This window comes from Saimiri boliviensis, chromosome 17, assembly GCF_048565385.1.
Source record: "Saimiri boliviensis isolate mSaiBol1 chromosome 17, mSaiBol1.pri, whole genome shotgun sequence".
NCBI classification, from domain to species: domain Eukaryota; kingdom Metazoa; phylum Chordata; class Mammalia; order Primates; family Cebidae; genus Saimiri; species Saimiri boliviensis.
Window position 1 is genome coordinate 2921501 of NC_133465.1, and position 21685 is coordinate 2943185.

General features: G+C 41.8%; 1 protein-coding gene across 4 annotated transcripts in view; it reads right to left on the bottom strand.

Annotated features, from left to right (window-relative positions):
* Window positions 1–1615: 1615 nt before the first annotated feature.
* Window positions 1616–21685, bottom strand: part of GGNBP2 (gametogenetin binding protein 2) — a 45860-nt gene continuing 25790 nt past the window's right edge. For 2 of the 4 annotated variants that reach the window (XM_039476496.2, XM_074388065.1), the window contains 8 exons: window positions 15134–15337; window positions 13586–13760; window positions 11363–11557; window positions 6271–6421; window positions 5760–5885; window positions 5530–5678; window positions 4191–4439; window positions 1616–2257 (listed from right to left, as the gene is read on the bottom strand). In XM_039476496.2, the coding sequence (XP_039332430.1) occupies window positions 2054–2257; window positions 4191–4439; window positions 5530–5678; window positions 5760–5885; window positions 6271–6421; window positions 11363–11557; window positions 13586–13760; window positions 15134–15337 (1453 nt within the window). In that variant the 3' untranslated portion in view covers window positions 1616–2053. Of the gene's footprint in view, window positions 2258–4190; window positions 4440–5529; window positions 5679–5759; window positions 5886–6270; window positions 6422–11362; window positions 11558–13585; window positions 13761–15127; window positions 15338–21685 lie in introns of all 4 variants that reach the window. The other 2 variants (XM_039476494.2, XM_074388064.1) reach the window with 1 other exon arrangement.

A 21685-nucleotide genomic window follows, 5' to 3' on the forward strand; every position in this document is an offset into this window, starting at 1 on the left:
GTGCTGAAGCATGGTTTGGACCACAGGCAGTCCAGTTTTGGGCCAGTGATGTGCTTCTAGATAGCCTTCACACCATTATCGCTTCTTGGGTTGTTGGTCTTGTTCAGAGTAGAGCTCACTTTGCTAAAAGGTGCTGAAAACTGCCTAATATAGACATTCTCTTAAAGAAAAAGCATCTTTGAATAAACCTGACTCCTACCCAACAATGGAGTAAGCAGTCAATGTGGCTGGATTATTCATTCAGAAACATTCATTTGCCTATCCTGTATTTGGCCCCATGGCAAAGATTAAGATTAAACTAAATCAGCCTTTGCTTGTAGGGATCTCAAAAGAACATCTGACTGTAACGGTGAAGAGGGGATTTGCCTCTGAGCCAAGGGCTGTGGAAGACCCACAGTCATTTTTTATAGATTCTGGATGAAACGAAAAAGGGTCTGAGAGGAGTCCTTTTACCTCTTCTCATTCCTATACAACATTTAGGTTTGAAAGACAGCTCAGGTGGTGGATCCAAGAAACGGCACGGACTATAAAAATTCAATCCGCCGGGCGCGGTGGCTCACGCCTGTAATCCCAGCACTTTAGGAGGCTGAGGCGGGTGGATCACGAGATCAGGAGATCGAGACCATCCTGGTCAACATGGTGAAACCCCGTCTCTACTAAAAATGCAAAAAATTAGCTGGGCATGGTGGCACGTGCCTGTAATCCCAGCTACTCAGGAGGCTGAGGCAGGAGAATTGCTTGAACCCAGGAGGCGGAGGTTGCGGTGAGCCGAGATCGCGCCATTGCACTCCAGCCTGGGTAACAAGAGTGAAACTCCGTCTAAAAAAAAAAAAAAAAAAAAAAAAAAAATTCAATCCAAGTTTCTGCTGCTGCACACTTGAAATCTAACTAAACAGCACATAAAATTCATTCGACCTCCATTGCAGAATGATTGTCCCATTATTTGTATGCTGCCACCAAGTATTAGAAACATGGAGACACAAATCTCTAAGCATCATGTGTCTACTGAGTTATTTGACTTGATCTTTTAAATAGCAGCAAAATGCTACTGGGGGGGGGGGGTGGACGACTCTCTCCTTCAGTGCCAACAGCTGTGACAGCAGTATACTGTTAAGACCACAGTGACTTTTTTACTGGACATCAGATAAGGCTGAACCTCACATGCACTTAGCCCATAATGTGGTTAGCTCTCAGTGCAGCCTTCTGATCCCAGTCTTACATGTTGAGCAATTACTTATTGGGTAGCCCTTGGTTGAAATTCTGTCAAGTTTTGTTTTTATTCTTCTAGGTCAATGTGAACCTCTGAATTTAAGAAGTACTTTGTGCATGTATTAGGGAACTTTATGTATTAAGCAATTAAATAAAGTCTCATGGGAAAGTAAGGTGCTAGCAAGTAGTGAAAGGTATTGCAGCAAATTTCTCTCTTCAAACGAAAAAGACTGGAAACTGCTTTTCTCAGTTGTCAATTCTCATCAAAGGAAGAATTTTGTCTTCAACAATCTGTATCTCTGTCTCAGCCTTTTCCTACCATCAACACTAGCCAACCAAGCACCAAGTCCACAAGTGGCAAATACTAAAGTACTGCCATACATCAAGTAGAAACATGTACACCAAATTTTACTGTGCGTATTAATAAATATTCTTTATTTTAAATTTTGCACATTGCGCTTTAACATTACATCCAAACATTTCGCAAGTGGATGTCTACTTTGTAAAACCATATATTCAGCTCATTGTCATTTCTGTACAGAATTATAAGTACAACATTACTTTTTGCCACTAAGTTGCTTTAGTAAGTCTCACAGGAAGAGAAACATTTAATGAAAAGAGATGGCTTAAATCATATGGCAGGCCTGTGCAGCCACGCAACTAAAGACACAAGCCTGAAGAAGGAACAAACTAATGAGGATACCTCCACCGTCTCCCAAAACAAGAAAGAATCACATTTAAGATAAAATTTTGCCGTTAAGTCACTAAATTAAGAGTTTTCCGAAAGAGAAGGCGCAGTAGTCATCATGAGTGTTTCATTGAAAGACAGAGCTATTTTATTTATTTAATTTGCTCCAGCCGTTGTCAACCAGCCACTACAAATGGGCCTCTTGTGATCATTTAAGCGGCAGTATTTATTAAATTTCTCCTTCAGATGCTGTCGGTATTGTTCTCTATTGCTGTAGAAAGACTGGTTATTAGCCATAAATGACTGTATTTCATCTTGTGAGATAAAGATTTCCTCATCTGAAGTACATTCAGACTCATCCTGTAAATTAAAGCAGTGGTTAAGACTATGACTTAAGAATGCAAAATGCTATGTGATGGAGGAGGACAGCTAAAAATTAAAGCAGTCTAGCTTTTTAGTTTCAATTCAGTCACATAAAGGCATTAAGTGGAGTGTTTGCAGAATAAGCATCATGTCATTTGTCTTAACAAAGTACCTGGAATCTATAATTTCTCCTAGAAGCCTATGAGCCTAGCAAACTACCATCATACCTTGGCCTTAAAAAAATAAAGATGTTACAACTAGTTACACCACATTTTAAGTAGCTAGACTTATCTCTAGCTAGCCCTACCATGAAACATCCATCTCTAATAAACATTTACAAACTAAGTAAAAGACAACCATTTTTAACTTAAGAAATAAGTTACACAGCATCACCATTAAACTTTTACAACCATTAAAACTTTTTAAACATTAAACTTACACTGGCAGTGGCTCACACCTATAATCCCAGCACTTTGGGAGGCTGAGGCATGAGAATCACTTGACCCCGGGAGGCAGAGGCTGCAGTGAGCCAAGACTGCACCACTGCAGTCTAGCCTGGGCGACAGAGTGAGACTCCTCAAAAATAAAAAACTAGCATTCCAAAGGATTTGGTCATCAGGACTCTAATGGAAAAAACAACACTCTTCTCCCTTTTCCCCTCCTCCAAGGGCTACCTACACTATGCACTGGATCAGTTGGAAACAGGTAAAACGTCTCAGGAATTGGAGTCTTATCCTACATGACACCTAAAAGAAAGCATGTAATATGCTAGTTCAGAAAGTATATTCTTTCTGGTCTGGAAGGGTGGCTACCATAAATTGCCAATCAGAAAGGCCAAGTTTGCTTACAGTAACCTGCTTCAAGGAGTCCAGACTCCTCAACAAAATGCTACCTCTATCTTTTCTCCCAACTACAGACGGTCCTCACTTACAATGGTTGCATTCGGAATTTTTTTTACTTTACACTGGGTTTACTGGGGTGTTGAATGTATTTTCAACTCAGCAATATTTATGAGTTATAATGGGTTTACTGGAATGTAACCCCACTGTAACTCAAGGAATTCCTGTAACGTTTTCTACTGAGAAAGAGGCGGCCATGGAAACGTGTTCCAGAGTAGTTGTATAAACCTTAAGTGGAAGGGCAGAAATGAAGTCCTCAAAGAATAAGGAAACACTATGCTTAATTTCTGTCTTTTTTTTTTTTTTTTGAGACGGAGTCTTGCTCTGTTGCCAGGCTGGAGTGCAGTAGTGCAATCTTGACTCACTGCAACCTACACCTCTCAGGTTCAAGAGATTCTCCTGCCTCAGCCTCCCAAGTAGCTGGGACTATAGGTGTGCCACCATGCTTGGCTAATTTTTTTTTATTTTTAGTAGAGATAGGGTTTCACCATAATGGCCAGGCTGGTCTCGATCCCTTGGCCTTGTAATCTGCCTGCCTCAGCCTCCCAAAGTGCTGGGATTACAGGTCTGAGACACCAAGTCTGGCCCCCTTAATTTCTTTTTTTTTTTTTTTTTTTTTTTTGAGACGGAGTTTCGCTCTTGTTACCCAGGCTGGAGTGCAATGGCACGATCTCGGCTCACCGCAACCTCCGCCTCCTGGGCTCAGGCAATTCTCCTGCCTCAGCCTCCTGAGTAGCTGGGATTACAGGCACGTGCCACCATGCCCAGCTAATTTTTTTTTTTTTGTATCTTTAGTAGAGACGGGGTTTCACCATGTTGACCAGGATGGTCTCGATCTCTCGACCTCGTGATCCACCCGCCTCAGCCTCCCAAAGTGCTGGGATTACAGGCTTGAGCCACCGCGCCCGGCCCCCTTAATTTCTTAAAAGCTTCCTTCCACTACCTACCTTAAACCCTCAAATACTATCCCCCTCCCACATTCACCCCATTCCTGAACAATGATGTACAATAAGACCTCATGGAATACTTACAAGGAGTTCAACTAAGCTCTTGGCACCTTTTCCGGAATCGGGACCAAACAATGTTTCTGTAGGTTCTGCAAGCTGTGGTACATTTTTTCTATGCTCAAACCAAGGCAGTGGCTGCCCACCCTTTTCAGAGCTACAACAGCTTTCAGGATGTGTATCTTTGGTCTTGTCACGGTGAAACACTGTGTGCATGGTATTTCCTGAGGTCTCTCGATTACCTGGATCTATAATACAGCTTCCAAGCTTCTGGATCTGATACCACAGCAAAAGATTTCACAGGTTAAAAGGCATGAAATAATAGCAGTTGTTCTTTTTTGGAGACCGAGTTTTGCTTTTATTGCCCAGGCTGGAGTTGCCAGGCTCATTGCAACCTCTGCCTCCCAGGTTCAAGCAATTATCCTGCCTCAGCCTCTCGAGTATACAGGCATGTGCCACCACACCCAGCTAATTTTTTATATTTTTAGTAGGGATGGGGTTTCTCCATGTTGGTCAGGCTGGTCTCAAACTCCTGACCTCAGGTGATTCGTCCGCCTTGGCCTCCCAAAGTGCTGGAATTACAGGCATGAACCACCACACCGAGTCAGCAATTATTCTTTTAAAAAAAAAGAGCCATTCCAGGTGGCTCACTCCCATAATCCCAGCACTTTGGGAGGCCAAGGCAGGTGAATCACTTGAGGTCAGGAGTTCAAGACCAGCCTGGCCAACATGGTGAAACCCCGTCTCTACTAAAAACACAAAAATTAGCCAGCGACAGTGGCTTGCGCCTCTAATCCCAGCTACTTGGGAAGCTGAGGCAGGAGAATCGCTTGAACCTGGGAGGCAGAAGTTGTAGTGAGCCAAGATTACACCACTGCACTCTAGCATGGGCGACAGAGTAAGACTTCATCTAAAAGAATAAAAAATAAAAATAAAAAAATCCTGACATTGTATTAAACCTTTAGAAGGAATACTGAGTAATAGCAGCAGCTGGCATTCATTTACTAGGCAGTTACTACGCAGTAGACACTATGCCACACCTGCCAATGTACACTCACTTCACCTTCATAGAATTTAATATGATAGGGACTAAACCAATTGTTTTAAGATCACATAGCTTACAAATTTAAAATAATAAAAAGAAGAAGTTAATTTATGACTCACAAGGACTGTTGGACAAACGACAGCATCTCTCTCTCCCCACAACACACACTCTCACAAGATGAGCAACCAATGGAACTGCATAAAGTACTCATTCTAAAAAAAGTAAATCCTAGCAGCTAAGCTGCACATATGCCACTCCAAGGAAAACGCATGTTCTCTCCTCAACAGCAAAGGTTTAAGAATTACAAGTTACGACACTTACATGTTCATCACATTTCAACATCTTGCTTTTCTTTTTCTTCTTTTTATTTTTTCCTTTTGTGTTGTTCTCTTCAGAATTTGCCCAACATTCAACACAACTATCACCATCATCCTCTTTGTCTTCACAGTGATGAACACAGGAGTCATCACCTGCAGAAATCAATAATCCTTACTTATGCTCTTAAGTCAGCCATGTAGTAGAAATAACTGGGAAACTTAATGTGAACCTACCGTGTTCATCATGATTACAAATGCCTTCAGTGCAGGCAACATCCGAACCCTCCCGAGAACCTGTTTCACTCCCTTCCATGCTAGATGAATATCCACAATCACTACCATTACAGTGTGGAGATAAGCCTGAGAATAAATCAAATGAGAGTTACAATTAACATACCAATAAGCCTATTAGGACAAAGAGTGAACCCACTGGGGACCACAGAAAAATCTCATAATTAATGGCTTATTTAAAGTAGAACATTCCCAGTGAAGGATTTTTTTTAAAGTAGAAAGCAAATTAAATAATGAAAATATGATTAGGAATTTACCATTTTTTTGTTTTTGTCAAAAAATATTTCAACAAACATAAAGGAAAAGGAAACATTAAGTATCTGACTAAATTATATTAAACTCGGGACTATAAATCAGTTTTAAATTTGTAGCTCACAGAATCTCTAAAAGCTCTTACATTTAACAGAAAAAACAGGAGTTAAAAGTTGATTTTAAAAAGAATTTACTTACTTACCTTTCTTTATTTTAGGGGACCCCAAGAGATTGCCACTGCTAGGACAGGTACATGACGTATTTTCATTGGTAACAATTACTTCTACACAAGTATTACCATCTTCAGTGCTGCCACAGGCTTTGCAGCTGCTATTTTCTATGAAGTCTGTTTCCTTTAAGGATCAACATTAAGAGACGGTAAAGAGCTTTACTCGATAACAGCTACACTTTATTCCCTAGGTCAAAACTATTTTCATCATAATACTAAGATAGTACGGCATTTTCACTGTACTGACACTTACATGATACTAAGATATTAAGGCATTTTCACTGTACTGACACTTACACTGACAGTAAAAAAGCAATGGTGGGTAAAGGTTTCAGTCCTTAGCACAAATCAAGACAGTGGCAACCAAAGTATACTAAGAGTCACTGTATTCTTTAATTGTCAAGCACTCACACAAAAACAGATATTTCACTTATGAATGTCTTTGAGGAAACTGCAAGCATATTAACTGTATTAGATATCAACTATGAATACATATACTTTTTCCTTTTTTTTTTTTTTTGCATAGGGTCTCCCTTTGTCACCTAGGCTAGAGTACAGTGGTACAATCATGGCTTACTGCAGCCTCAAATTCTGGGCTCAAGCGATCCTCCTGCCTCCGCTTCTGAAGTAGCTAGGACTACAGGGGCATGCCACAACACCTAATTTTTGTATTCCTTTGTAGAGATGGGGTTTCGTTATGTTGCCCAGGCTAGTCTTGAATTCCTGACCTCAAGCAATCCATCTGCCACAGCTTCCCAAAGTGCTAGAATTACAGACGTGAGCCACCACATCCTGCCAACAGAAATCTTTTTTTTTTTTGAGACGGAGTTTCGCTCTTGTTACTCAGGCTGGAGTGCAATGGCGCGATCTCGGCTCACCGCAACCTCCACCTCCTGGGTTCAGGCAATTCTCCTGCCTCAGCCTCCTGAGTAGCTGGGATTACAGGCACGCGCCACCATATCCAGCTAATTTTTTTGTATTTTTTAGTAGAGACGGGGTTTCACCATGTTGGCCAGGATGGTCTCGATCTCTTGACCTCGTGATCCACCCACCTCGGCCTCCCAAAGTGCTGGGATTACAGGCTTGAGCCACCGCGCCCGGCCCAGAAATCTTTTTAATAGTCCATGTGATAAACAGGAAGTATGCTTAAAGCACTTCTGTTGCAGCTGTCTCAAGGAAACATACTTGTGCAACTTTTTGAATTACAAGCTGAAGTTTTATTCCTGGAACATCAAGTTCACTTGAAAGAACAAGAGACAAACTATGGTTATTCAGACTTGGATATTTAGCAGGCATTTTCTCAAAAATGAATGAAGTCAGTTACTTCAAGGGAAACAATAACTGTTATCAATGATAAAATTCAAACTTTGAAACAACAATCAGAATTTTGGCCTTGCAACCAACAGTACTATGAACTTGAAGCTTCCTAATACTTGGACTTTTCCAACCTGCATAACTCAGTGAACCAGTATCTTTGAAATAAAATTCCAATGCATGATGTTACCAAACAATGCATGAGTAAAAGAGCTATTCAAAGTCCAATACAGTCCAATGGATTCTAATTTAACAGAGTACAGAAGGTCATTGATAAGATGTGAGATTCCACATTGCAATCAATCTTTTAGAAACTACCACTGGTCAAAGTTTAGAATCGAAGAATATCTACAACTAGCTGAAAAGGTTTATATTAAAATACTGTTCCCAGCCAGGTGCAGGGGCTCACTCCTGTAATCCCAGCACTTTGAGAGGCTGAAGTAGGCAGAGTGCCTAAGCTCAGGAGCTCGAAACCAGCGTGGGAAACATGGCAAAACCCATCTCTACTATAAATACAAAAAAATTAGCCAAGTATATTGGTAGCGCCTGTAGTCCCAGCTACTCAGGAGGCTGAGGGAGGAGAATCGCCTGAATCCAGGAGGTGGAGGTTGCAGTGAGCCAAGAGCATGCCACCGCAATCCAGCATGGATGACAGAGACTCTGTCTCCAAAATAAAATAAAATAAAATAATACTGCTCCCTTTTCCTACCATATATCTGTGTGACTAGACTTTCTTCCTATGCTTCAACCAAACCAATAAATGGAAACAGATTTAATGCTGAAGCAGATATAAGAATCTAGCTTAGGCCGGGTGCGGTGGCTCAAGCCTGTAATCCCAGCACTTTGGGAGGCCGAGGCGGGTGGATCATGAGGTCAAGAGATCGAGACCATCCTGGTCAACATGGTGAAACCCTGTCTCTACTAAAAATACAAAAAATTAGCTGGGCATGGTGGCGCGTGCCTGTAATCCCAGCTACTCAGGAGGCTGAGGCAGGAGAATTGCCTGAACCCAGGAGGCGGAGGTTGCAGTGAGCCGAAATCGTGCCATTGCACTCCAGCCTGGGTAACAAGAGCAAAACTCTGCCTCAAAACAAACAAACAAACAAACAAACAAAAAAGAATCTAGCTTAGGCCAGGTACAGTGGCTCACACCTGTAATCCCAGCACTTTGGGAGGCCAAGGTGGGTGGATCACGAGGTCAGGAGTTCGAGACCAGCCTGGCCAACACGGTGAAACCCCATCTCTGCTAAAAATGCAAAAACTTAGCCGAGTGTGCTGGTACACGCCTATAATCCCAGCTACTCAGGATGCTGAGGCAGAAGAATTGCTTGAACCTAGGAGGTAGAAGATGCACTGAGCAGAGATCACATCATTGTACTCCAGCCTGAGTGACAGCAAGACTACATCTCAAAAATAAATAAATAAATAAAAGAATCTAGCTTATTCTTTTCATTAATTTTATTTAGAAAAGTTATTTTTGAAAAAATATTTAGTTCACATTATTTTTGAAGGAATAGTTTAAAATTTCTCTTTTAATTTCTAATACAGTAAATATTGATAAGTATAACCCACATAAACAAAAGTTCATTGAGTACCTGAATTTTTACAAATGTAAAGGGATCCTAAGACCTAAAAGTTGCGAAATGCTCCAGGTCATGCACAGAGGTGACTTTCTAAATTTTGACATTGATCTAACAGTACGTGAAAGTCAGGTAAAGAAATAACTACCCAATATTGTCTTTATAAAACAAAGACACGACATTAAAAATTCTAGCATATACAGACTATAGTAGGAAAAAAGCTGATATATAAACTGCAGGAGAAAAGCACAGTAAAAATGCCCAAATCTAGCAAACAGCAATACAGTTAATCCTCCATATTTGTGGGTTCTGCATCCATAAATTCAACCAACCAAGGTTCAAAAATATTTGGGGGGAAAAATCAAGCTGCATCTGTAGTGAACATGTACAGACTTTTTTCTTGTCCTATTTCCTAAACAATACAGTAAAACAACTATTTGCACAGCTTTTATTCATTTATTTTTGAGACAAGAGTCTCATTCTGTGGCCCAGACTGGAGTGCAGTGGTGTGATCTCAGCTCACTGCAACCTCTGCCTCCTAAGTTCAAGAAATGTTCATGCCTCAGCCTCCCAAGTAGGTGGGATTACAGGCATGAGCCGCCATGCCAAGCCCTACATAATTTTTAAATTGCATTAGGTATTATAATTTAGATATGATTTATGAATATCAAGAGACCAGGCACGGTGGTTCATGCCTGTAATTCTAGCACTCTGGGAGGCTGAGGTGAGAGAATTGCTTGAGCCCACAAGCTCAAGACCAGCCTGAATAACACGGTGAAACTATCTCTCTACAAAAAACTAGCTGGGCCTGGTGGGGTGCAACTGTAATCCCAGCTACTTGGGAAGCTGAGGTGGGAAGAAGTCTTGAGCCTGGGAGATCAAGGCTGCAGTGAGCCATGATTGTGCCACTGCACTTCAGCCTGGGTAACAGAGTGAGACCCTGGCTCAGAAATAAAGTATAAGGAGGATGTGCATAGACTGTATGTAAACACTACATATACCATTTTACATCAGGGACTTGAGCATCTGCAGACTTTGGTAGCTACAGGAAGTTCTGGAACCAAACACCGCAGATACCAAGGGACAACTATCCTATTTTTTTTTTTTTGAGATGGAGTTTCACTCTTGTTACCCAGGCTGGAGTGCAATGGCACGATCTCGGCTCACCACAACCTCCGCCTCCTGGGTTCAAGCAATTCTCCTGCCTCAGCCTCCCGAGTAGCTGGGACTACAGGCGTGCGCCACCATGCCCAGCTAATTTTTGTATTTTTAGTAGAGACGGGGTTTCACCATGTTGACCAGAATGGTCTCGATCTCTTGACCTCGTGATCCACCCGCCTCGGCCTCCCAAAGTGCTGGGATTACAGGCATGAGCCACCGCGCCTGGCCCTTTTTTTTTTTTTTTTAACTAAAAAAAAAGCCAGGCACAGTGGCTCACACCTGTAATCCCAGCACTTTGGGAGGCTGAGGAAGGAGGATCACAGTGAGGAGTTTATGAGACCATCCAGGCCAACATAGTAAAACCCCGTCTCTAATTTAAAAAAAAAAAAAGAGAGAGACAGGGATCTCATTATGTTGCCCAGGTTGGTCTCAAACTCCTGGGCTCAAGTGATCCTCCAGCCTGGGCCTCCCAAAGTGCTGGGAATACAGGCGTGAGCCACCATAACTAGCCTGTACTTCTATCTAAAAGCAATAGGTACACACTTAAGAGTGGATATTGGGCCAGGCGCTGTAGCTCACGCCTGTAATCCTAGCACTTTGGTAGGCCAAGGTGGGTGGATCACCTGAGGTCAGGAGTTCAAGACCAGCCTAGCCATCATGGTGAAACCCCATCTTACAATTAAAAAAAAAAAAGAGTTGATATTGGCCAGGCGCAGTGGCTCACACCTACAATCCCAGCACCTCAGGAGGCCAAGGTGGGGCAGATCACGTGAGGTCGGGAGCTTGAGACCAGCCTGACCAACATGGAGAAACCCCGTAATTACTAAAAATACAAAATTAGCTGGGCATGCTGGCACCTGCCTGTAATCCCAGCTACTCAGGAGGCTGAGGCAGGAGAATCATTTGAACCCGGGAGACAGAAGTTGTGGTGAGCCGAGATCGCACCATTGCACTCTGGACTGGGCAACAAGAGCAAAACTCAAAAAAGACTTGATATTAAGAAATATTACCTTCTCTTGGCTTACTTCCTTTTCTTCTGCTGTTTGTAAGGGAGTAGGAATATCACACACACACTTATTTTTTCGTCTGTTCTTCCGTTTTTGGCGTTTCTTTTCTTGCTTGAGTTCTCTTACTCGTTCCTCTTCCGAAAATTCCTCACAAAGTTGTTCCAATCTGCTAATACCCTGTACTTTTTCCACGGTCATCTATTATAAAAACAAGGTTGAGGGTGAGTATTGGTCAGAACTTCTTTTGTTTTCTATGGTAATACACACACTCCTATTTCAAACCAGCAACATTCTAGTTTTAAATTTCAGACTTTTTTTTTTTTTTTGAGACAGTCTCGCTCTGTCGCCCAGGTTGGAGTGCAATGGCACAGTCTCGGCTCACTGCAACCTCCACCACCTGAGTTCAAGCCATTCTCCTGCCTCAGCCTCCTGAGTAGCTAGGACCACAGATGCACGCCACCACACTGGTTGATTTTTGTATTTTTAGTAGAGATGGGGTTTTGCCATGATGACCAAGCTGATCCTGAACTCCTGGCCTCAAGTGATCCACCTGCCTTGGCCTCCCAAAATGCTGGGATTATAGGTGTGAGCCACCATACCTCGCCTAAATTTCAGAATTTTAATAGAGCAAAAGTAAACATATCATTTCCTCACATAATGAAAAAACTATTTAACCTGATTACATGATCTAATCTCTGAAGGCACAAAAATACAAACAGAAAAAGAATAAGGGCTGGACATAGTGGCTCACACCTGTAATCCCAGCACTTTGGGAGGCCAAGGCAGGAGGATCATGAGTTCAGGAGTTTGAGACCAGCCTGACCAACATGGTGAAACCCCATCTCTACTAAAAATACAAAAATCAGCCAGGCACGGTGGGGTGCACCTGTAATCTCAGCTACTCAGGAGACTGAGGAAGGAGAATCGCTGGAACCCAGGAGACGGAAGTTGCAGTGAGCCGAGATCGCACAGCTGCACTCCAGCCTGGGAGACAGAGCAAGACTATTAGAGTTCATTGATGGACTTCTAGAATTCTGGAATTTATGGATTTCACCCTATTCTCATGTGGGACCAACAATTCAGTTAAAGGGTTACAACTATGCTCTAGTATATACAAAATACTTACTAGCCAAATAAGTATGTTTTATAGATTATTTTTTTTTAAAGTTACCAATTTATAAGCACTAAACCCAATACCTGCATTACAAAAGTACCCTCAGTGTGCTTCTAAAAAGTAATTCTTATATTATGGTATTCACACAGCATTTACTTCATTCTATTGCACATTAGTAGACAAAAGGAAACTTACCAAAGGTTTTTAAATTTCTTCATTTTTGGCTGCATTTAACTTTTTACTAGTTATGTTTCTTTGAGATGGAGTTTTGCTCTTGTTGCCCAGGCTAGAGTGCAATGGCGTGATCTTGGCTCACTGCAACCTCTGTCTCCTGGGTTCAAGCGATTCTCCTGTCTCAGCCTCCCAAGTGGCAGGGACTACAGGCACATGCCACCATGCCTGGGCTAATTTTTGTATTTTTAGTAGAGACAGTCTCGAACTCCTGACCTCGGGTGATCTGCCTGCCTCGGCCTCCCAAAGTGCTGGAATTACAGACATGAGCCACTACGCCCAGCCTCACTAGTTATGTTTCATAGCAGCATCTTGTTAGTCATCTTCAGTTTTCCACTATGAGAACATCTAAAAATCAAGGCTGGCCAAGTAACAGGCTTAAAAATTTTTTGACCGACAACAGTGGCTCACACCTGTAATACACTTTAGGAGGCCGAGGTGGGCGGATCACGAGGTCAAAAGATTGAGACTATCCTGGCCAACATGATGAAACCCCGTGTCTACTAAAAATACAAAAAAATTACCTGGGTGTGGTGGCACGCACCTGCAGTCCCAGCTACTTGGGAGGCTGAGGCAGCAGAACTACAAGATTCCAGGAGGCAGAGGTTGCAGTGAGCCAGGATCACCTGACTGCACTCCAGCCTGGTAACAGAGCAAGACTCCGTCTCAAAAAAAAAAAAAATTTTTTTTTAAATCCAGCAATTTCTTCTAAATCCCAGTTCCCCAGATCACCCCCCTGCTCCAACCCAAAGCCATGTAACTATCCAGCCAAAGCCATGAAACTCTTAACAGTGATGGATCACAGCCCTTTGAGGCACTGGTGGCTTACATTAAGATTCAGTCCAATAACGTGACTAAGCAATCTCAGACGCTGTTCTTACCTCAAAACTCTTGCGTAAAGCATCAACACCAAGATAGAAAAGCATCTGCCACGTCTGCTCTTCTGCCCGTAGTTTTTGCCAGATTCGATGCAGTCTTTCATAAAGATGAATTCCCAAGCAGGTCAGAACTTCTTCTTGAGCTATATCTATTGTCTTTGCATGCCTTTCTCTTCGCCTGTAAAAGAGAATAGTCACACATTAACTCCTAGTACCTTTAAATGAAGCAGTAAAAGATGGATAACACAGCTACAAGTTTAAGCTTTAAACACGATTTGCTTATCTAATAACAAGACAGTTATATGTTTACATTCAATGTATATGTAAATACACATGCACGCATGTCTACAACCAATGAGAAATTCACATGCAAGTACAACTTAGTCCTCGTATTGCTAAAAATAAGGTAATTCAGGAACTGCCTCTAAAGAGATGGGTTTAAGGCACAGGGCAATCACAAAGAAGTGTCCAACTCATAGCAGACATAATAGTTCCTTTCACTTTCCAATTATATCAGAACATTTTTTCCTTCATTTGGTTTTTTGTTTTGAGGGAGAATGGAGAAAGGCAATGCCAAAGTGATTCAATCATGGCAAGAATCCTCCAGGCCAGGCTTTACAAGTGTTCACAGAACACTGGTGATAAAAAAAAAAAGGCCTCTGTATTCTAAAATGCCAAGCAGAAAGTAGGCACTCAAATGAGGGTTTATACCCTAAACACAAAAGGATATGGATTTGACTTATTCTATGAACATCATCTGATTTTTACAACAAGGTCAGAGATAATACTTTAGGTTTCTATGTATTAATAATAATATACACAGTTCATGAATTACATTCAATAAGGCAGCTCTTAACCCCCTACTGCAAAGATCTCATTTATGCAGAAACCATTATTGTGAATAAAATTTAGACACAATAATGCATGGATAGAGAAAAATCCCTTCTAATCATTTTCAAGTGAAAATGTTGTCTGTTAACAATGAAAGCCAAAAAAGCCTGCCTCCCTTCAAGCGAGAAGTAGCAGAGGACTGAACCAAACACCAGGGAACAATTTTTCCCTATTTTCAGTCAATTAAAAAATACATACTTTAGGGCTGGGTATGGTGGCTCACACCTGTAATCCCAGTACTTTCGGAGGCCGAGGCGGACAGATCATGAGGTCAGGAGATCGTGACCATCCTGGCTAACACAGTGAAACCTTGTCTCTACTAAAAATATAAAAAATTAGCCAGGCATGGTGGCAGCCGCCTATAGTCCCAACCACTCAAGAGGCTGAGGCAGGAGAATCGCTTGAACCCGGGAGGTGGAGATTGCAGTAAGCTGAGATCATACCACTGCACTCCAGCCTGGACGACAGAGCAAGACTCCATCTCAAAAAACAAAAAGAAAAAAAAATGCATACTTTAAAGAGAAGCAAAATGTTTACAGGCATACCTTAATTTATACATACATCATATATATTGAGGCAGAAGGTGATGAAAATAAATTTTCAGTAATAAAATAAAGCAAAGCGCTAGATAGCCCATTCTAGCAAATTACATACTCATACCCTCCTGCGAACTCTGGCTCAGCACGACCCAAAAGATGAGCAATGAAGTCTGTTTCACAGCAAACATGTATGTGTCGTTCATGTGGACAGCACCGCAAGCCTTCATAAAGTGCAGCACAGTAGCCCTTTTCTTTGCTGCAATCAAGTTCACCAATAAGGATGTTGTATGCTCGGAGAACTTTATTTTTGCAATCAGTGCAAAACCTGTTGAAAAGAAAAACCTCAAAATTAAGAACTGGCTGTGCAATTATTTCATGTGGCATTTAACAGTGTACTAGATGATAGCACTCTCTCCCATCTACAGTATTTTTTTTAAAAACCTCCATACACACATTTAAAACATACGAATGTTAAGGTAAATAAAAACTTAGGGATTACATGAATACAGACAGATCTTCACTTGCCAATGATTTTTTTTAACTAGAGAAACACATGGCCTAAAACAATGAGACAGATACATACCTATTATTTCATAAAATGCATGCCCAGAAAGTATCAGTTGCCAAGAACTAACATATCTCCACTTCAAAAGCTATTTGCACAGGTCAGAAATAAAACAATAGAGGCAATGAACCAATGATTCTTGATTAGTTTGTTCTCTCTCCTTCCATCTGAAAATAGATGGTCTCTTCAGCCAGTAGACCTTGACTCCAATTTCTATTGTAACATTTTAATATTTCACTAGCTAAGCATTTGAGGACAGGGATAGGAGTTGAGGGAGGAGAAGAATGGGAAAGTGCTGCATGTATTTTTTAATTTACTATTTCCAAAAGGCCAAATTCTTTCTTCCAAAAAATGCCTGTTTCTTAATAACACAATATAAACATCACATACATAGAAACTGGTTTAAACTTAAGTGTATATAATGGGACAAAAGTATAGAAGAGTTTGTGAGTCTGTGAATTAGAGAAGGAAGAAAATTTCTTTTAGAAACCAAACATCAATCAGAAAGAATTGCAGCCTGGTTTCATCATCTTTGAATTCCTTAAACAAGAACTTGGTCTGGTGAAAAAGCCAGGCTCACAATAGTAATAACTGGCTAAGAAGATTTGTTAGGTGAAACAAGGAAATTTTAATCTCTAAATTCATTTCCCCGATGAGCTCATCTATGCCTACGGCTTCAACTAACCTGTCTATAAAGACAATTTGTGACTCTACAGCTCTGTTCAAGTCTCTGCTATTGCCTGAGGGCCAGACTCATATTGAAAAGTGGCGAGACATGACAGATGTCCAATAGGCAACACCTTAAACTCACTGTCCAAGGGCAACGCTGCTATATTCCTGTTCTTTCCCTGTTAAGAATATCACCATTCACAGCCATTCAAAGTCTCCCAGGCTGGAAATCTCAGTTAACTCCAACTTTTCTAGGTCCTCCCTTTAAGGGTAGAGCCAACTAGTATTCATTGTGTCTTTCTTATTTCTCTGGTAGGTCCCTTATTTTCAATTCTCTCTGGCTTGGTTTAAGTTGCCTACGCTTTTTTTTTTTTTTAAGACAGAGTCTCTGTTGCCCAAGCTGGAGTGCAGTAGCGCCATGTCAGCTCACTGCAACCTCTGCCTCCTGGGTTCAATCGATTCTCCTGCCTCAGCCTCCAGAATAACTAGGATTGCAGGCGCCCACTAGTGCACCCAGATAATGTTTTGCACTTTTTAGTAGAGGCAGGGTATTGCCAAGTTGGCCGGCCTGGTTTTCAAGTTGGCCAGCCTGGTCTTGAACGCCTGCCCTCAGGTGATCCACCTGGTTCAGCCTCCCAAAGTGCTGAGATTACAGGCTTGAACCACCATACCCAGCCCACTTTTTTTTTTTAAGCTTCTTTTTTTTTTTTTTTTTTTTTTTTGAGACGGAGTTTCGCTCTTGTTGCCCAGGCTGGAGTGCAATGGCGCGATCTCGGCTCACCACAACCTCCGCCTCCTGGGTTCAGGCAATTCTCCTGCCTCAGCCTCCTGAGTAGCTGGGATTACAGGCACCTGCCACCACGTCCAGCTAATTTTTAGTATTTTTAGTAGAGACGGGGTTTCACCATGTTGACCAGGATGGTCTCGATCTCTTGACCTCGTGATCCACCCGCCTTGGCCTCCCAAAGTGCTGGGATTACAGGCTTGAGCCACCACACCTGGCTAAGCTTAACTGACTTCCCCATTTCTAGAAACTTCCTAGCATTGATGCATCTCTCACACCAAAATAATTTTTCTAACACAAATCTGATTATCTCTGTCTCAGCTTAAAAACCTTTCTCTTCTTCCTATTATTAATACTTCTGATTTACACTTTTTTTTTTTTTTTTTTTTTAAAGACAGTTTCACTCTGTCACCCCGGGTGGAGCGCAGTGGGGTGATCTTGGGTTCAAGCAATTCTCCTGCCTTAGACTCCCCAGTAGCTGGAATTACAGGCGCCCGTCACCAGGCCAGGCTGATTTTTGTGTTTTTATTGAAGACCGGGTTCACCATGTTGGCCAGGTGGTCTTGAATTTCTGACCTCAAGTGATCCACCCGCCTCGGCCTCCCAAAGTGCTGGGATTATAGATGTGAGCCACCTTGCCGGCCTAGACTTCTTACTATAGTATTTATCCTTCTACTGCCATGTCTTTGTTTCATGCACACATTTTGCTGGACCAAAAGTAGGTAACTATGTTTCTTAAAATGAATACATGGGCTGGGCAGGGTGGCTCACATCTGTAATCCCAGCACTTTGGGAGGCTGAGGTGGGTGCATCACCTGAGCTCAGGAGTTTGAGACTAACCCAGCCAACATAGTGAAACCCCATCTCCACTAAAAACACAAAAATCAGCCAGGCGTGGTGACTGGCCCCTGTAATTCCAGCTACTGGGGAGTCTAAGGCAGGAGAATCACTTGAACCCAAGATGACCCCACTGCACTCCACCCTGGGTGACAGAGAGAAACACCATCTAAAACAAAAAATAAATATGTGTTAAATTAGAGGTTCTAAGCCCACCTGGTAAACAGAGGCAACAATGCTGACAAATAATATTAAATTATTTTATTTCACTAAAGCTTTAAATAAGGGCCAAAATACACAAAAATCAACATAAAATGGATTAAAATCCTAAACGTGTAACATTTGAAAACCAAAACTCTTAGAAAAAAACATAAGGGAAAATCTTCATGACACTGGACTGGGTGATGATTTCTTGGCTATAATACCAAAAGCACATGTGCATGACAAAACCAAAAACAGACTACAGTCATGTGCCGCCTAACAACGGGACACATTCTGAGAAATGCATTGTTAGTTGATTTTGTTTATCAACGAACATCAGAGTGTACTTACACAAACTCAGATGGTGTGTGTATGTATCTTTTTAAGATGGGAGTTTTGCTTTTGTTGCCTAGGCTGAAGTGCAATGGCATCATCTCAGCTCACCGCAACCTCTGCCTCCCAGGTTCAAGTGATTCTCCTGCCTCAGCCTCCTGAGTTGCTGGGATTACAGGCATGTGCCACCAACCCTGGCTAATTTTGTATTTTTAGTAGAGATGGAGTTTCTCCATGTTGGTCAGGCTGGTCTCAAGCTCCTGACCTCAGGTGATCCGCCTGCCTCAGCCTTCCAAAGTGTTGGGATTTCGGGCATAAGCCACTGCACCCGGCTGGTATATATATTTTTATTTATATATTTTTTTCACATGGAAAACCAATTGTCCCAGCACCATTACTTAATATTAGTCACTTCCTCTCCTTGATCTGCAATGCCATACAGCAGGTTTCTATACACAGTATGCTCCATTATAATCTTATGGGCCCACTGTCACATATGTCATGACATCACTGACCAAAATGTCATCATGCAGCACATGACTGTATATTAAACTTAAAAACTTTGGTGCAGCAAAGTTGATCACCAGAGTAAAAAGGCAATCCAGTGACAGTGTGAGACTCCTTCTCAAAAAAAAAAAAAAAAAAAAAAGGCCATAAAAGAGATTTTTCCCATTTGCAAAAGTAGCATTGCATACAAATTTAAAAAAAAAAAAATTTTTTTTTTTTTTTTTTTTGACAAGAGTCTCACTGTCCCCCAGGCTCAAGTGCAGAAGAATGATCATGGCTCACTGCAGCCTCAACCTTCCTGGGTTCAAGTGATCCACCTGAGTAACTGATAACTACAAGGGTGTGCTACCACACCCGGCTAATTTTTAAATTATGTTTTTATTTTTATTTATTTATTTTTTTTTGAGATGGAGTCTTACTCTGTCGCCCAGGCTAGAGTGCAATGGAGCAATCTTGGCTCACCACAACCTCTGCCTCTCAGGTTCAAGCAATTCTCCTGCCTCAGCATCCTGAGTAGCTGGGATTACAGGCATGCACCACCACGCTCAAGCTAATTTTTGTATTTTTAGTAGAGACAGGGTTTCTCTATGTTGGCCAGGCTGGTCTCAAACTCCTGACCTCATGATCCGCCCGCCTCGGCCTCCCAAAGTGCTGGGATTTACAAACATGAGCCACTGCGCCTGGCCTTTATTTTATTTTTAGAAATGGGTCTCCCTAAGGGCTGGGCGCGGTGGCTCATGCCTTAAAAAACTTTTAAGGCAGAGGTTTCAGCTTACTAACACCTCATTTCTAATGATGTTCTATCACTTCTCAGCCTTTTGACTAAGACCAAGGGTAGTACCTGATGATGTTCTACCATAATACTTTTTTTTTTTTTTTTTTCTCCAGACAGAGTCTGAACTCTGTAGACCAGTCTGGAGCGCAGCGACACAATCTCAGCTCACTGCAACCTCTGCCTCCCAGATTCGAGCAATTCTCATGCCTCAGGCCTCCTGGGTAGCTGGAACTAGAGATATGCACTATCATACCTGGCTAATTTTTTTTTTTTTTTTTTTTTTTTTTTTGAGACGGAGTTTCACTCTTGTTACCCAGGCTGGAGTGCAATGGCGCGATCTCGGCTCACCGCAACCTCCGCCTCCTGGGTTCAGGCAATTCTCCTGTCTCAGCCTCCTGAGTAGCTGGGATTACAGGCACACGCCACCATGCCCAGCTAATTTTTTGTATTTTTCGTAGAGACGGGGTTTCACCATGTTGACCAGGATGGTCTCGATCTCTTGACCTCGTGATCCACCTGCCTCGGCCTCCCAAAGTGCTGGGATTACAGGCTTGAGCCACCGCGCCCGGCCTGGCTAATTTTTTTATTTTTGGTAGAGATGGGGTTTCACCATGTTGGCCAGGTTGGTCTCGAACTCCTGGCCTCATGTGGTCTGTCCACCTCAGCTTCCCACAGTGCTAAGATTAGAGGCATAAGCCACCATCACCACACAGTCTCTACCATAAATCGTAACTGGCTGAATAGAGTTATCAAATATTTATTATAAAATGGTTTTTTTAAAAAAAATGTAGATAGCATCCAAAAGGTGAATTATTTAGGTATTTACAAATTATTTAAACTGATTATATCCCGGAAACTCAAATTGTACCTACAATAAGAACTGGAAACACACGAATGATAAGGACTTGAAAATCTGGCACGCAAACATTCTCTGATGTTCTTACTATGTGTCATGTACTGCTCTAAGCAAGCATTACTATGTATCACCCCCACAACAAATTTAATTTAATCCTACACTACATCCTATTAAGATCAGTACTCATTATTTTGGTCTTTTTTTTTTTTTTTTTTTTTGAGACAGGGGTCTCAGTCTGTTGCCCAGGCGGGAATTCAGCGGCACAATCACAGCTCACGATAACCTTGAACTCTTAGGCTCAAGTGATCCTCCTGTCTTAGCCTTCCAATAAGTTAGGGCTACAGGAATACCCCGAGCCCCATCCCCACACTACTCTACTAATTTTATTTTACTTTTTTATTGTTACTATTTTTGAGTCAGGGTTTCACTCTGTTCCCCAGGCTAGAGTACAGTGGTACAATCACGGCCACTGTGATCATGGTGTACCTTCAACCTCTTGGGCTCAAGTGATACGCTCACTTTAGCCTCCCGAGCAGCTAGGACTACAGCTTCATGCCACCACACCAACTAATTTTTCTGTTTTTTGGTAAAGACGGGGTTTTACCATGTTGTCTAGGCTGATCTCAAACTCCTGGGCTCAAGCCATCTGCCTGACTTTGCCTCCCAAAGTGCTGGAACTACAGGTGTGAGCCACCACGCCCAGCCTATGTTTGTTTTAAAGATAAAAATTGGGGCACAGAAAAGTCAACTTGTATAGTTACAATCAGTAGAAACCAGATGCAATACAATCTCCCTAAATTAATCACTCACTGCTTTAATTAATTACTCTCAACCATACTTTCTCATTACCCTTAAGATATTTATAAAATGGACTAAAATCCATCTAAAAATTGTGAAACATTAACCCTAAACATAGGAAAATCTACAAAACCATTACAGGAAACTCCAAAACATGTGCTCTAATAACCTGTCGCTTATCACCCATAAAAAACTATCTTTTGGGAGGACCAATCCATATTTAAAGAGGAAGGATATATGTTTTCTGTCTATATAGTCCCTGTGTAACTCCAAATAACTCATGCATTCTCTACTCTCTTGAGCATAATCCACCAAAATGACAAACAAAGAAAGTTAAGAAAAACGGCC